This window comes from Rana temporaria, chromosome 4 (assembly GCF_905171775.1).
Source record: "Rana temporaria chromosome 4, aRanTem1.1, whole genome shotgun sequence".
Classification (NCBI taxonomy): domain Eukaryota; kingdom Metazoa; phylum Chordata; class Amphibia; order Anura; family Ranidae; genus Rana; species Rana temporaria.
Genome location: NC_053492.1, coordinates 256,726,050 through 256,738,785, shown reverse-complemented (window position 1 = coordinate 256,738,785; position 12,736 = coordinate 256,726,050). Strand labels below are relative to the sequence as shown.

General features: G+C 39.3%; 1 protein-coding gene across 2 annotated transcripts in view; it reads right to left on the bottom strand.

Moving 5' to 3' along the window:
- The window catches only part of GRIK2 (glutamate ionotropic receptor kainate type subunit 2), an 843,393-nt gene that overhangs the window by 503,742 nt on the left and 326,915 nt on the right, over positions 1-12,736 (bottom strand). For both annotated transcript variants that reach the window (XM_040350159.1, XM_040350160.1), the window contains exon 4: positions 8,733-8,990. In XM_040350159.1, coding sequence (XP_040206093.1) covers positions 8,733-8,990 — 258 coding nt within the window. The remainder of the gene's footprint in view (positions 1-8,732; positions 8,991-12,736) is intronic.

Sequence of the window (12,736 nt, the reverse complement as noted above, 5' to 3'; positions counted from 1 at the left end):
GAGGAGTGCTTAAAGCGGAAGTTCCACTTTTGGGTGGAACTCTGCTTTAAAGTTCATATGGGATTCATAGTCCCAAGCCAACACCAAATACATCATTGTTCAGATTCAATGGAAGTGCATAAGGGTCATAGAGGTTTGCTGGAGTACACAGGAGAATAGAGAGAGTCTCAGGAAGACACCAAGAGATGTAGGGGGTCAACTAAAGCAGTCAGGTGTTGCTAAAACATTGAGTAACATTTGCACTAGCCTTTAGCACAGTACCTGGCAGCATATTGGCAGTGCACCAATGGCCTCTGATTGGCTGCAGTGCTGATGGGCTCTGATTGGCTGTATGCTTGCAGCTTGTACAAAGGGAAAGACCTGGCACCAGAAACACCAGAAAGTGTTAAGGCCCCGTACACACGTCCGAGAAACTCGACGGGCAAAACACATCGTTTTGCTCGTCGAGTTCCTTGTGAAGCCGCCGAGGTTCTCGGCGAGCCAAAGTTTCCCATTGACCAACGAGGAAATAGAGAACATGTTCTCTATTTGGCTCGACGAGTTCCTCGGTGGGTTTCTCGGCGAAAAGGGTACACACGACCGTTTTTCTCGGGAGAATTCATCTCCCATCGAGTTTCTGGCTGAATTCTGCCGAGAAACTCGGTCGTGTGTATGGGGCCTTATAACTGGTACAGTATGTAATCGCACACTTTAACCTATAAGGCTGAACATAAGGCTGAACAAAAATATAAACACATTTAAAAATTAACACTGTGTTCTATGTCCACAAACATGTTTTCCTGTACTGAGTTATAAAGTCTGTGAAAATAGGTGAGTATGAAAAATGTCAGAACAAGAGGATGGCATCCAACTCTAATAACATAGACACTATTCAAACAACAATGTATCATTGAATGAAAAAATGAACGGACAAACGCTTGAATGTTTGTCCTATACATTCTTGCACTGAATTGCCAGATATCCAGTTTGTGAGAGTATCATAATTAAAAACACAACTGAGTTCAATTCATAAATAAACTATGCTTGTGCCACACCACCCCTGAGAAAGTTGTCTGTTGACAGGAAAACGCATCAAGCAGTAAGCGTGGGTTTTTCATGGGGTCCGATTCAGAGGATGTCTAAATCCACAGACCATATTCGTTGATCCAGCTATACCAGCATGTTCCATTCCTTTTATTCTGAATAGGATTTCCTTCATTTGAGATTCAACACTTCATGCTCCACAACCACTTCATGTCAAATAGGAACTCTCAAGGGGGAAGAATGCATCTTGTATTATTCACTCAAAATATTAATTCACATGCATTACAATTATCTTTATTTTGACTACAGTATTCCTGCAAATTAGTTTTGTATCATTCATATGAGCCGAGGTCCTGCTCCCTTGACCTTTTCCATTTATTATAAAAGTGATATTCAAACTGAATGTAAACCAAATCTCAGCATTTTCATCTAAAAAGTCTCTAATTTATAAAGCCATTACTATATGGAACTTGGAAATAATGTAACCAATTGGAAGCTTAGAACAAAATGACCTCATAAAAAAGATGATGCCGCTATTAAAAGTAAAACAAGAGTGACTTGAAATCCTTTCTTATATGCTGTACAGTATGTGTAAATAAAAGAAAACTGAAAGCACAAAATATAGCGCATGCATTATCAAATCTAGAACCTACTTGCCCTCAAACCAGTCAATTAAGAAATTTTAATTTCCACCACCCATTACTACTAGCCAACAATTTTGACATACGAAAAATCTACCAGAGAGTTGGTAAATAATATGCATGTGGATTTGACAATAAACACAACATAGATGCCATGTTACTAAGAAGAATAGAAGATAAAACAATTGCATTATTAACAACAGCACATTGCAGTATAATTTATTTTAAATTGTATTTTTCATACTTTCATTCCCCTACTATGAGCATACTTTAAACTACTATAAACTCCCTTTACATCAACTCTCATCTCAAAACTTTGAACCCCTGTGCAGCACTCCAAAACATAGCTTGCAATTCTTCAGACATCCCAGCAGCACTTTAGATTTTCCTCATGCAAAATTCAGTCTTCAATTCCCTAACAATTTTTAGATGCTTCCTTGTATCATTTAAGACCCGTACCCCTCAAAGGTGTCAAACTGCTGACATAACTCTTTAGGCTGTCCCCATATAGTGCTTTAGTGTTTTCTGCAGCACAGTTTGACAGCCTCTTCTACTGCAGCATTGATGACTACTGTTCCAAACATTTTAGCAAAGCAATATGTACTCAACTTTAACATTTTTAAAATCTGTCTCAACCATGATCATGCTAATATATTTATTAATGATATATTGCCCAAATCATTTATCATCCCTGCGTAGGCTATGCTACACTAGGTGGTCATCAATAAAATAAGCCTCTCTGGGCAATATCTGCAGCTTATTGTACATCAGCTTTATGATTCAACTATAAGGCTATTAAGCAGACTATAACAATCAGCTATTCCACAGAAACAATTAAATTAAAATCAGAGCTTAACAAAGCCACATTTGGCTGATTTGCTAAGTCTCGGGACACAGTGAGCATTTGTCTACAGTTCATCCTCATTAGCAATTCCCTTTGGTTATTTGTGGTATTAGTATTGAAGTGAACAGTATATGGAAAGCAGCAGATTGCACTTTGCTTTGCACATATTAAACTTATATGCATTTGGAATCTGCAGATTGCATTATGTGAGTATACCACAATCCTTACAGATGTCACTAAAATATAGATGACATTTTCTGTGTATATATCAGCACCAAAGTCAGGTCCAGATTTACTATTAGTTACAGGATGCCTTTGTGGCAAGAGGCAACTTTTCACGATCACCAACTAAATTGCTCCCTTTATTATTAGAAATGATGAGCATATGTGCCTGGGTTATACTTGTAGGGTGTTTGTCAATCTCAGTTTAAATTCTGGACATTGCAAACTTTAATCCAAACCCTGTTGAAGTCACTTTTGAAAAATCAATTCAGGACAGTTTCAAGTCTAATAGCACCATGCTCTAAAAGCTACGTTATAAATTGTGGGTAGCTGCCTTTTTTATCTAGTTTGCTTGCTGGAACTGGCATGGGGACACATTGGACACTTTCATCTGTCATTGTCTTTTTCTGGGCTTCCAGAATACTCCTGCACTTTGAGGAGAATTTGACTGCCTTAATTATATTTTAAGTGCTCCAACATGGAAGCTCTATAGACTAATTTAATAATATATAATATTGATCCTGAACCCACCCAGGCCTGGACCTTTATGAATGGGAAGGGAGAAGATTGCTGCGCTAATCTCAGTGTCAGTGAATTCCCTGAATAGCTTAACAGGTTGATTGGGTGTCACAGTCAAAAGGCGGATTGAAGACAGGGAATGCTTAATAGTCAGTATAATGGAGACCAGTGCTTAATGCGACCAAGTGTTTAGCCAAATATGGGTGGAGGAGACAGCCTGTAGTGTATTTTTATCTGTCAGGAAAAGATCAACTCTCAAGTAAGATTGTTAAGTATGAGAATAAAATGTATAATGCCTTTCACTGTATTTAAGACAGCACCAGGGGTCATAAAGGTCCTCTGTGTAAAAAAGGAGAGGGCTGTAAATCTTTGTCTATGTCTATTGGAAGAGTCAGCTATGTCATTAGAATTACATATAATGAAGTTTGAATATATTTTTATTATAAAAATTTCAAAGGGGTACAAAATAAAAGAGGGTGAGGGGAAAAAGGAGTAACAATTGAAAACAGTACATATGTACTTCCACAATCATCACAGGTAGGTATTATCCAAATTAGAGGAACTTGTTAGGAATCATATAACATATAATTATGGTAAAACAAATAAGATCATCTTTGGGTCTAGTGACAGAGAGGAAAGACCCATAGAGGAAAGAGTGAAAAATAAGAAACAAGAAAAGAAAAGAAAGAAAAGAAAATAAGCAAAGCAAAGAGAGTGGAGAAGCAATGAAAGTGGTGAATACAAAGTAATTCTTAGGATCAGCAAGACCGCCTTAATTTGTCTTCAAACAGGTAAGTTAGCACATGAGGTTAGAGATGTGCAGTAACTGATATAATAGGATCCCTAACTGAGTAAATATGCTGCTGCATACAATGAATTGGTTGATGCTCACAACACCAAGCGGAAGAGCTACAATGCATCACCACAAACATTGCAGATTTAGAGAATCACTCTCGCAGGAACAACCTCAAAATTAGAGGTATCTCTGAAACCTCACACCTGCAGAGGTGACCCCTGCCTGTAACAATTCTTTAAAATACTGTCCCATCACTGATCACCTTTCAAACCGTGCAATATACCAGCAGAAAAACCTCATGATGTGCTGGCAAGACTCCACTTCTTTCAATCTAAGGAATGCATTCTCCTATCTGCCAAAAATATGTTGCCATTCCCAGAGCCATATGCAACTTTTTCACTCTACAGTATCTGTTGCCACGGGCAAAAAATGCAAAGAACTTGCACCTATCAGATCTGCCTTGAGAAAGCAACACATCATATTACAAATGGGATCCCAACCAAGCTTATTATTACCTACACACTGCAACGTAAGAAGTTAATACATTTTCGCGTTGGCCTCATTTGTTAAACCACATTCCTTGTATAGCTTTTCAAGGGGTTGTAAAGGTAAAAAAAAATCCCTAAATAGCTTCCTTTACCTTAGTGCAGTCCTCTTTCACGATTTTGCTTTTAAATGTGCTTATTTCTTATGAGAAATCCTCACTTCCTGTTCTTCTGTCTATAACTACACACAGTAATGCAAGGCTTTTTCCCTGGTGTGGAGAAAGCCTCTTGAGGGAGGAGGGGGCGAGCAGGAGGGTCAGGGCGCTGTCTACTTTGCAGATAGAGAAAGGACCTGTGTGTTTGTGGACGTCCTGACACTCCTGCTTGTCCCCTCCCCCCTCAAGAGGCTTTCTCCACACCAGGGAGAAAGCCTCACATTACTGTGTGTAGATTACAGACAGAAGAACAGAAAGTGAGGATTTCTCATAAGAAATAAGGACATTTAAAAACAAAATTGCTATTTAGGAAAAAATGTTTTACCTTTACAACCCCTTTAATGACAAAAAAAAGAAAAACATAAATATATATTTTTCACAGTGTAAACATATCCTAAGAATATCCTACAGAATAAATAGACATTGGGGTTGATTTACCAAAACTGGAGAGTGCAAAATCTCAGCTTCAGGTTTATATGCAGAGCTGGACCAGATGTTGCATGCCCCAGTTTTAAAAAATCAACCCCAGTGTTTCAGCATTCTATTGTAGCTCACATTTAACATAGATAGCATTAAAGCACTTTTGATGAGCTGCATTTTAAATATGAGGGACAACAGTTAAAAAATCAGTTTAGCGTGTATAACTTTCAGGGAAAAAACTTGCAGTGGATGAACAGCTGTAAAAAAAATATGTTTAGCACCTTGACAGTGCCTAAACTCAACAATATACTTCTTTGAAGCATAATGTAGGAATTAGCCTGCAGGACAAAAAAAATCTGCAGCTAAGGCTCATCTGTGGAAAAATTGTGTGGAACACTTGCAGTGCCTGAAGCATCAGAATATGGTAGTAAGGAAGTGTGAGAGGGTAATGGCAGCAGGCCAGCAGTGGGGGCAGGAGATGATGGTAATTTATCAAAATTGAGCTGGCCACACTGTCAGGGGGACAGGCAATTTAGTTTCTCTGGGCCAGATTCACCGTAGCCCGGGCGGCAGCGTAACGTAACCGATTTACGTTACACCGCCGCAAATTTTCTGTCTAAGTGCCGATCCACAAAGCACTTACCTGGAAATTTGCGGCGGTGTATCGTAAATCCGTCCGGCGCAAGGCGGGCCAATTCAAATGGGGCGGGTACCATTTAAATTAGGCGCGCTCCCGCGCCGGACGTACTGCGCATGCTCCCGACGCAAATTTCCCGACGTGCTTTGCGCAAAATTACGACGCGTCAACGTTTTGTGAATCGCAACGTGAAAAAAAGACTTGCGCCGGGAAAAAGGAAAAATTAAAAAAAAATTCAAAAGCGACGCGGGAAAGACGGGTATACTTTTACATGGTGGAGTAATTTTCCACTTTGTAAAAGGTGCCCTATCTTTGCGACGGCAAACTAACACTTGCGGCGACGTAACGACGGGAAAACGTTTTGTGGATCGCCGTAACTCCTAATTTGCATACCCGACGCTGGTTTACGACACGAACTCCCCCCCTCTTTTAGGGCCCGAATCCTGGGGTCCTTACAAACACTGGAGCATGAATGAGCCAATTTGCAAAAATGTTTCCAAAAGCAGGGGGACTCAATGATCTTACCACACTCATATACAACTCTCAAGGTTTTGAAGGGGTAAAACATACTCCTAGAAGCCTGTTCCATATCCTATGTCTCTCTGCCAGTACTCCAACCATCCTCTTTTTCTTCATGCTCCTTTTTTACCTGCTGCTGCCTCATAAAAATTGAGTCAGTTTTGAAAGAGTCATCAGGCAGTCCTATTCTTTCTCCTGTTGCTGTGCCTTTAGTGCCCAGTTTATTGCACCATGCAGTTGCTAGTCAAATAGGAACATCAGAGGGATTATTTTGCTGATCCTTGCTTTGTTCTAGTCGCCCCTTCAAATGGTGACACGAGTGTGTATGTAACCTGAATCAGAAGCAACTGATATGGTGAAAAGATTCATAATCTGTCCCAGTCCCAGACCCTTATACCTGAAGTGGTAATACACTCTTCTGGCCTGCTGCAGCACATCATAAAAGAAAGAGTACCTAACTATGAAACTCTGGACCACCAGGCTAAGGGCATGAGCAAGATAAAGCACATCTGTGAACTTAACCCTGCTAAATTGTAGACATCAGGTTGGTGTCATGGTGCCATTGTAACACATGGCCTTGACTTGCACAAAATGACAAGAGGTCAGCCACCTCTTGAACTGTCCCTAAAAAGCTGACATAATCCCTGGTCCAGTGTGGCTTTTGTCTCCCAAGAATACAAGCTGAAAATCAGCTGTAAAACAGTATTTTTTACAAGCCTTTGTCTAGGTTGAACACTTGGGGGAGGCCATTGAGAAGGAGGGGTTAGAGGTAACTGAGCTGCTGCCACCATCACCAAGTTGCAGGACATAGGGGGGGCACTAAAGCTCTAGCAGTAATTAGTATCTTCTACAGCCTCTGCCAAATATATCCAGGCCAACATAATAGAGCACTCTGGATATTTTTTTTTAGTTATGTACACCCTGGCAATGACATGGTCGAGCAACATAGAGAAATTAGCATGCCACACAGTTGCATAATGGAGAAGACTGAACTGAAGCAGTAGCAACTGCAAAGCCAATAAACAGACATCAAGACACTGGCCATCATCATAGGTGAATATTTTTCTAATGCTCCAGCAGCTTAGGAAGAGCCGCCTGCTTGGTCGAAGAGGCTGTTGGAGACAGCAGAATTGGGTTAGGAGATTTACTGCGTGGTTGAAGCCTACGTGTGCCTATACTTGTGTAGGCTTCCAGCCCTTCCATTTGAAGTTGCAACAGATGCAGATGAATATTCTTGTGAGTGGGGGGAGGGGTTGATAAGGGAGGAGCATAGGTGTCTTTCTGGTTTCCAGTTTCATTGATGTGTTGCTCCCACGAGAGTTGTGGTGAACAGTCATGTGTCTAATCATGCAAGGGGTACCAATATGTGGTATATTTATTACTCTCGATAGGCTGCAGACAGAGGCTGAAAATCACCATGGTGCTGTAAGCAACACATGTGCTAAAAAAGACAAGATTGCTAAACTCTGCAGAGTGGTCCTGGGGAGGTAGTAGTGACCTGCACCATTGGATAGTGCCCTCTGGTAGAATAGGAAGTCTGCTCTCTCCACTGCAAGCGAGAAATGCTATTGGCTGTTATATCCACAGCATTTGCTGTTGGGAAAACTGGTCACCCCAGCCAGCTATCCATGTGCTGAATGACTGGACTCCTCCCTGTTCCCCTCCCCTCTAGTTCTGCAGGGTAAGTCTATGTGACAAACCCATGCAGACTCCTGCTGCCCACACTTCTTAAGTAAGAAGATCTGAAGTAGGGAAAAGCTTTTTGATGGTGTCACTTGAACTTTGAAGAAGGTTTTACAGCAACACGATTAAAGCATACAAAAAAAAGAGGGGCTTGCTCTAGATGAGTGAGAGATTGAATAAGGTTCAAAATTGGTTTGGTGTGGAGATGGGCTTTAATATGTATCATAGCCTGTGTTAAAGTAAATTACTAATTTAGTAACTTGTCCCTATTTAGTTCGATTTTTCAGATAATGCTGTGTTCAATAATTAAAGCAGAACATTAAGAAACTTTTAGCGACAGTACACCTATTCCAGTTCATCAAATAAAATTTAATAACATATTCCAGTTATCTAATACATGTCTTATTACATTCAAACACTTTTTAATAAATTGAGGCAGCATGTTAAAAATAGTGGTGTCTTGGGTCCCCAGTGGTTTGGATTGGGTTCGATTAACATTTAGGAAGGTCAGAGAGGAAAATGCTGTGTTGTTTACTCAGACAGAAGGTCAAAAGAGTGATCTAACTAAATCAATAGTTTCTTCAGACAGTTTTAGATCTTTAAAATGAAGCTAGGTTAAAAGAAAATGACATGGATAAAGACTAGCTTGCTAAAGCTATTCATTGTAGCAAATCTATTTATCACTTCCATTGAACACTCTTAGTCTGTTTATAAGAAGTCATTCTTACCAGTGCTGTCATCATAAGCGATAGTCACTGTCTTCCATTTGAAAAACTGCACCAAATCAAGGATTGCTCGGCTAAGTGATGAAAAGTCTGGGTACAAGCTGACATAGAAAGAATCCTTGTTATCAGAAACCTGATGCTTCCATCGAGTCTGAATGTGTGGAACTCCAAGTGCATTGCATATAGACTGCACTGCATTTGCTGAAGAACTGTGAGAAGGTCCAAATATTGCAGCCACTCCAAGGGATAGTTGTTCACAAGCTGAAAAAAAAGAAGCATTAAATTACTAGTCTGTTTTACCACAACAAATCAGTAAACGATTTTTTGGTTCCTTATTTGTATTATTTTGTGACTGTGTTCAATAATTAACACACCTTTCAGGGAATACTTATGAAAATGTTATTGTGTGTTTTTATACAATGACAATAAAGTCTTAAAGTTTTTATTAGTCAACAAAATGTCACTGCACTGACCACTGACTACTAGAACACCGGTCTTACTATACTAACCAATAGTACACAAACACTAAAGCATAATTTCAAATAACTGCTGCATTATGATGATGAAAGATGTTATTAATAATATCCCTCCCCAATTGTAAAGTTGGATGGGAGGAGGAATTTTGTGGATGCCCCAATCTGCATGGTTATTCACAGCAAATTCTATCAACAATTAATATACAGTAGGCTTCAACCTACCAATAGGTCTAGCCTATAATCTAGCCTGTAAGTGTCACTAAAGGCAAAACAATAAATAGTTTTAGAGTAGAGAAGGATTAGACCCCCTATCATATTTTATTGTTGTCTGTGCCCCCATTAGGGAGATTCAACTTCTATATTTGTCCTGTTTACTGTTATCATAGAGAGTTAAAGTAAAAAATTCTAAATTTTGGGTTGACGTCAGGACAGGAATAGAGGAGGGATCTTCAAATGGGGACACTAGTTCTGGTGACCATGGAGTCAACCAGGTATTCCTTTATTTTGAAATGATTTGTCGTTTTGGCTACATGGCAGTAAGTGAACGGAAATCTCCTTCGTTGCACACAGATGCCAAGAAAAAAACTGATAGGGATTATAACCCTCCCTTAATTTATCCAAAACGAAAAAGTGTTTAGTTGCATTTTAGGACAAGGCCCACACATATTCATAGAGGTCACACACTCCCTAAATGCAGAAATAAGTGCTTTTTTAATTTTGCTTATGTACTAATTATTTTGCTTGTTTTCTGTCCTATAGCTTTAGATCACAAATAACCCAACTTTCTCTAGAGGTATTACAAATCTGCATATTGATTCTAGTTGCTAAAAAGAAGCAATATTGACAGATCTGGCATCAGTATTGTCTGCAGTGTCTGCCTCAAAAATATCTGTGGCCAATAAATTAACATTTTGTTTTCCTCATATATTTTTTACAGGAACAGACTCAAATTCCCACAAAATGTTGATACTGAATGCCCATATTTAGACAAATTTCCAAACTTGTTAAGTGTGCCACATAGAGGTGCCCATGGCTAGGTTACGATTCTTAAGGTCCTTTTTACATATAAACACGTTTATGTCCAATTTGCCTGAAATTCACCCAACCGTTGCCCAAAAATATGTGGGCATTATCCAACCATTTATAAAGCAAACTTAATGGACAAGAACATTTGTGCATCATTTGTCCAGCATAAATTACTTTCCCTGCCATTCGAAGAACTGTTTTGCAATGCATTTTATTACCTGATGCGATACTTTAGCCCACTAAACTGCTGGAATAATTTATTTTAGGCTGCTGCTGATGCTTCTACATGGCTGGACAATAATGAATCCTCCTCCTAAGATCAGCATGTTAAAGTAATATTGGAATGAACATTCATGATTCAGCAAGTGCCTCTTTTGCTATATACAGTAGCTCTCCTCCCTAGTGCTAGTTTAAACACTTCACCTCTGGAAGATTTTCTTTCCTTTTCTGACTAGTTTTTGTGATACGGGACAGCAATCATTTAACTGACAATTGCGATACTGTATCAAAATAAAATGTATGACCTTTCTTTTTTGAAAAAAGAAAACAATATTTTTCCTTTCTGCTCTAAAACACATCCAATAAAAAAATGTAAAAAGTTGTTTTTTTCATCAATTTAGGCCAATATGTATTCTGCTACATATTTTTGGTAAAAAAAAATAATAATCACAAAAAGCGTTTATTGATTGGTTTGCGCAAAAGTTATAGTGTCTACAAACTATGGGATATATTCATGGATTTTTTTACAACTGGTGGCGATGAGCGACTTATAGTGTGATATTGCGGCTGACAAAATCGAACACCTAATTGACACTTTTGACACTTTTTTGGGGGGCCAGTGACATTGTTACAGTGATCAGTGCTAAAAAAATGCACTAGGGGTGTACTAATGACATTGGCAGGGAAGAGGTTAACATCAGGGATGATCAAAGGATTAAATGTGTGCCTAGCTGGTGATTCAGTGTAGTGGGGGAGGTGCTTTTACTAGTGGAATGTACACATCTGTGTTTCCGCTTTACACACACTGTACTGACAGAATGGCAATCTGCCTTGTTTACATAGGCTGTTGAAGTGGAAGGAAAATTATAAATGATTTTCATTTTTTTTTTACAAATAAATATGTGAAAAGTGTGGCGTGCATTTGTATTCAGCACCACCCCTACCACCAGAGAATACTTTGTAAAACCGCCTTTCACTGCAAATACAGCTGCAAGTCTTTTTGGGTATGTCTCTACCAGCTTTGCACATCTAGAGAGTGACATTTTTGCCCATTCTTCTTCTCAGATTGGATGGAGAGCGTCTGTGAACAACAATTTTCAAGTCTTGCCACAAATTCTCAATTGGATTTAGACCTGGACTTTGACTGGGCCATTCTAACACATGAACATGTTTGATCTAAACCATTCCATTGTTGCTCTGGCTGTATGTTTAGGGTTGTCTTTTGCAGACTCTAACAGGTTTTCTTCTAAGATTGCCTTGTATTTGGCTCCATCCATCTTCCCATCAACTCTGACCAGCTTCCCTGTCCCTAGCATCCCAACAACATGATGCTACCACCACCATGTTTCACAATGGGGAAGGTGTGTTAAGGGTGATGTGCAGTGTTAGCTTTCCTCCGCAAATAGCGCTTATGTTTTATGTCAAAAAGTACAATTTTGGTCTCATCTGAACCTTTTTCCACATGTTTTCTGTGTCCCCACATGGCTTGTGGCAAATTGCAAAAGGGACTTCTTATGACTTTCTTTCAAACAATGGCTTTCTTTCAAACAATGGCTTTCTTCTTTCCACTCTTCCGTAAAGGCCAGATTTGTGGAGTGTACAAGTAATAGTTGTCCTCTGGACATATTCTCCCACCAGAGCTGTGGATCTCTGCAGCTTCTCCAGAGTTACCATGGGCTTCTTGGCTGCTTCTCTGATTAATGCTCTCCTTTCCTGGCCTGTCAGTTTAAGTTGGCGTCCATGTCTTGGTAGGTTTGGAATTGTGCCATACTCATTTCATTTTTGGATGATGCTCTACAGTGCTCTGTGAGATGTTCAAAGGTTGGGGTATTTTTTTATAACCTAACCCTGCTTTAAACTTCTCCACAACTTTAATCCCTGACCTATCTGGTGTGTTCCTTGGCCTTTGTGGTGCTGTATGTTCACTAAGGTTCTCTAACAAACCTCTGAGGGCTTTACAGAACAGCTGTATTTATACTGAGACTAAATTACACACAGATGGACTCTGTTTACTAATTAGGTGACTTCTGAAGGCAATTTGTTTCACTAGATTTTAATTAGGGGTACCAGAGTAAATGATGAATACTGAGTGAATACAAATGCACGCCACACGTTTCACAATTTTATTTGTAAAAAAAAAATTGAAAGCCATTCATAATTTTCCTTACACTTCACAGTTATGGACCACTTTGTGTTGGCCTATCATATAAAATCCCAATAAAATACATTTAACTTTTTGGTTGTAACATGACAAAATGTGGAACATTTTAAGAGATATGAATACTT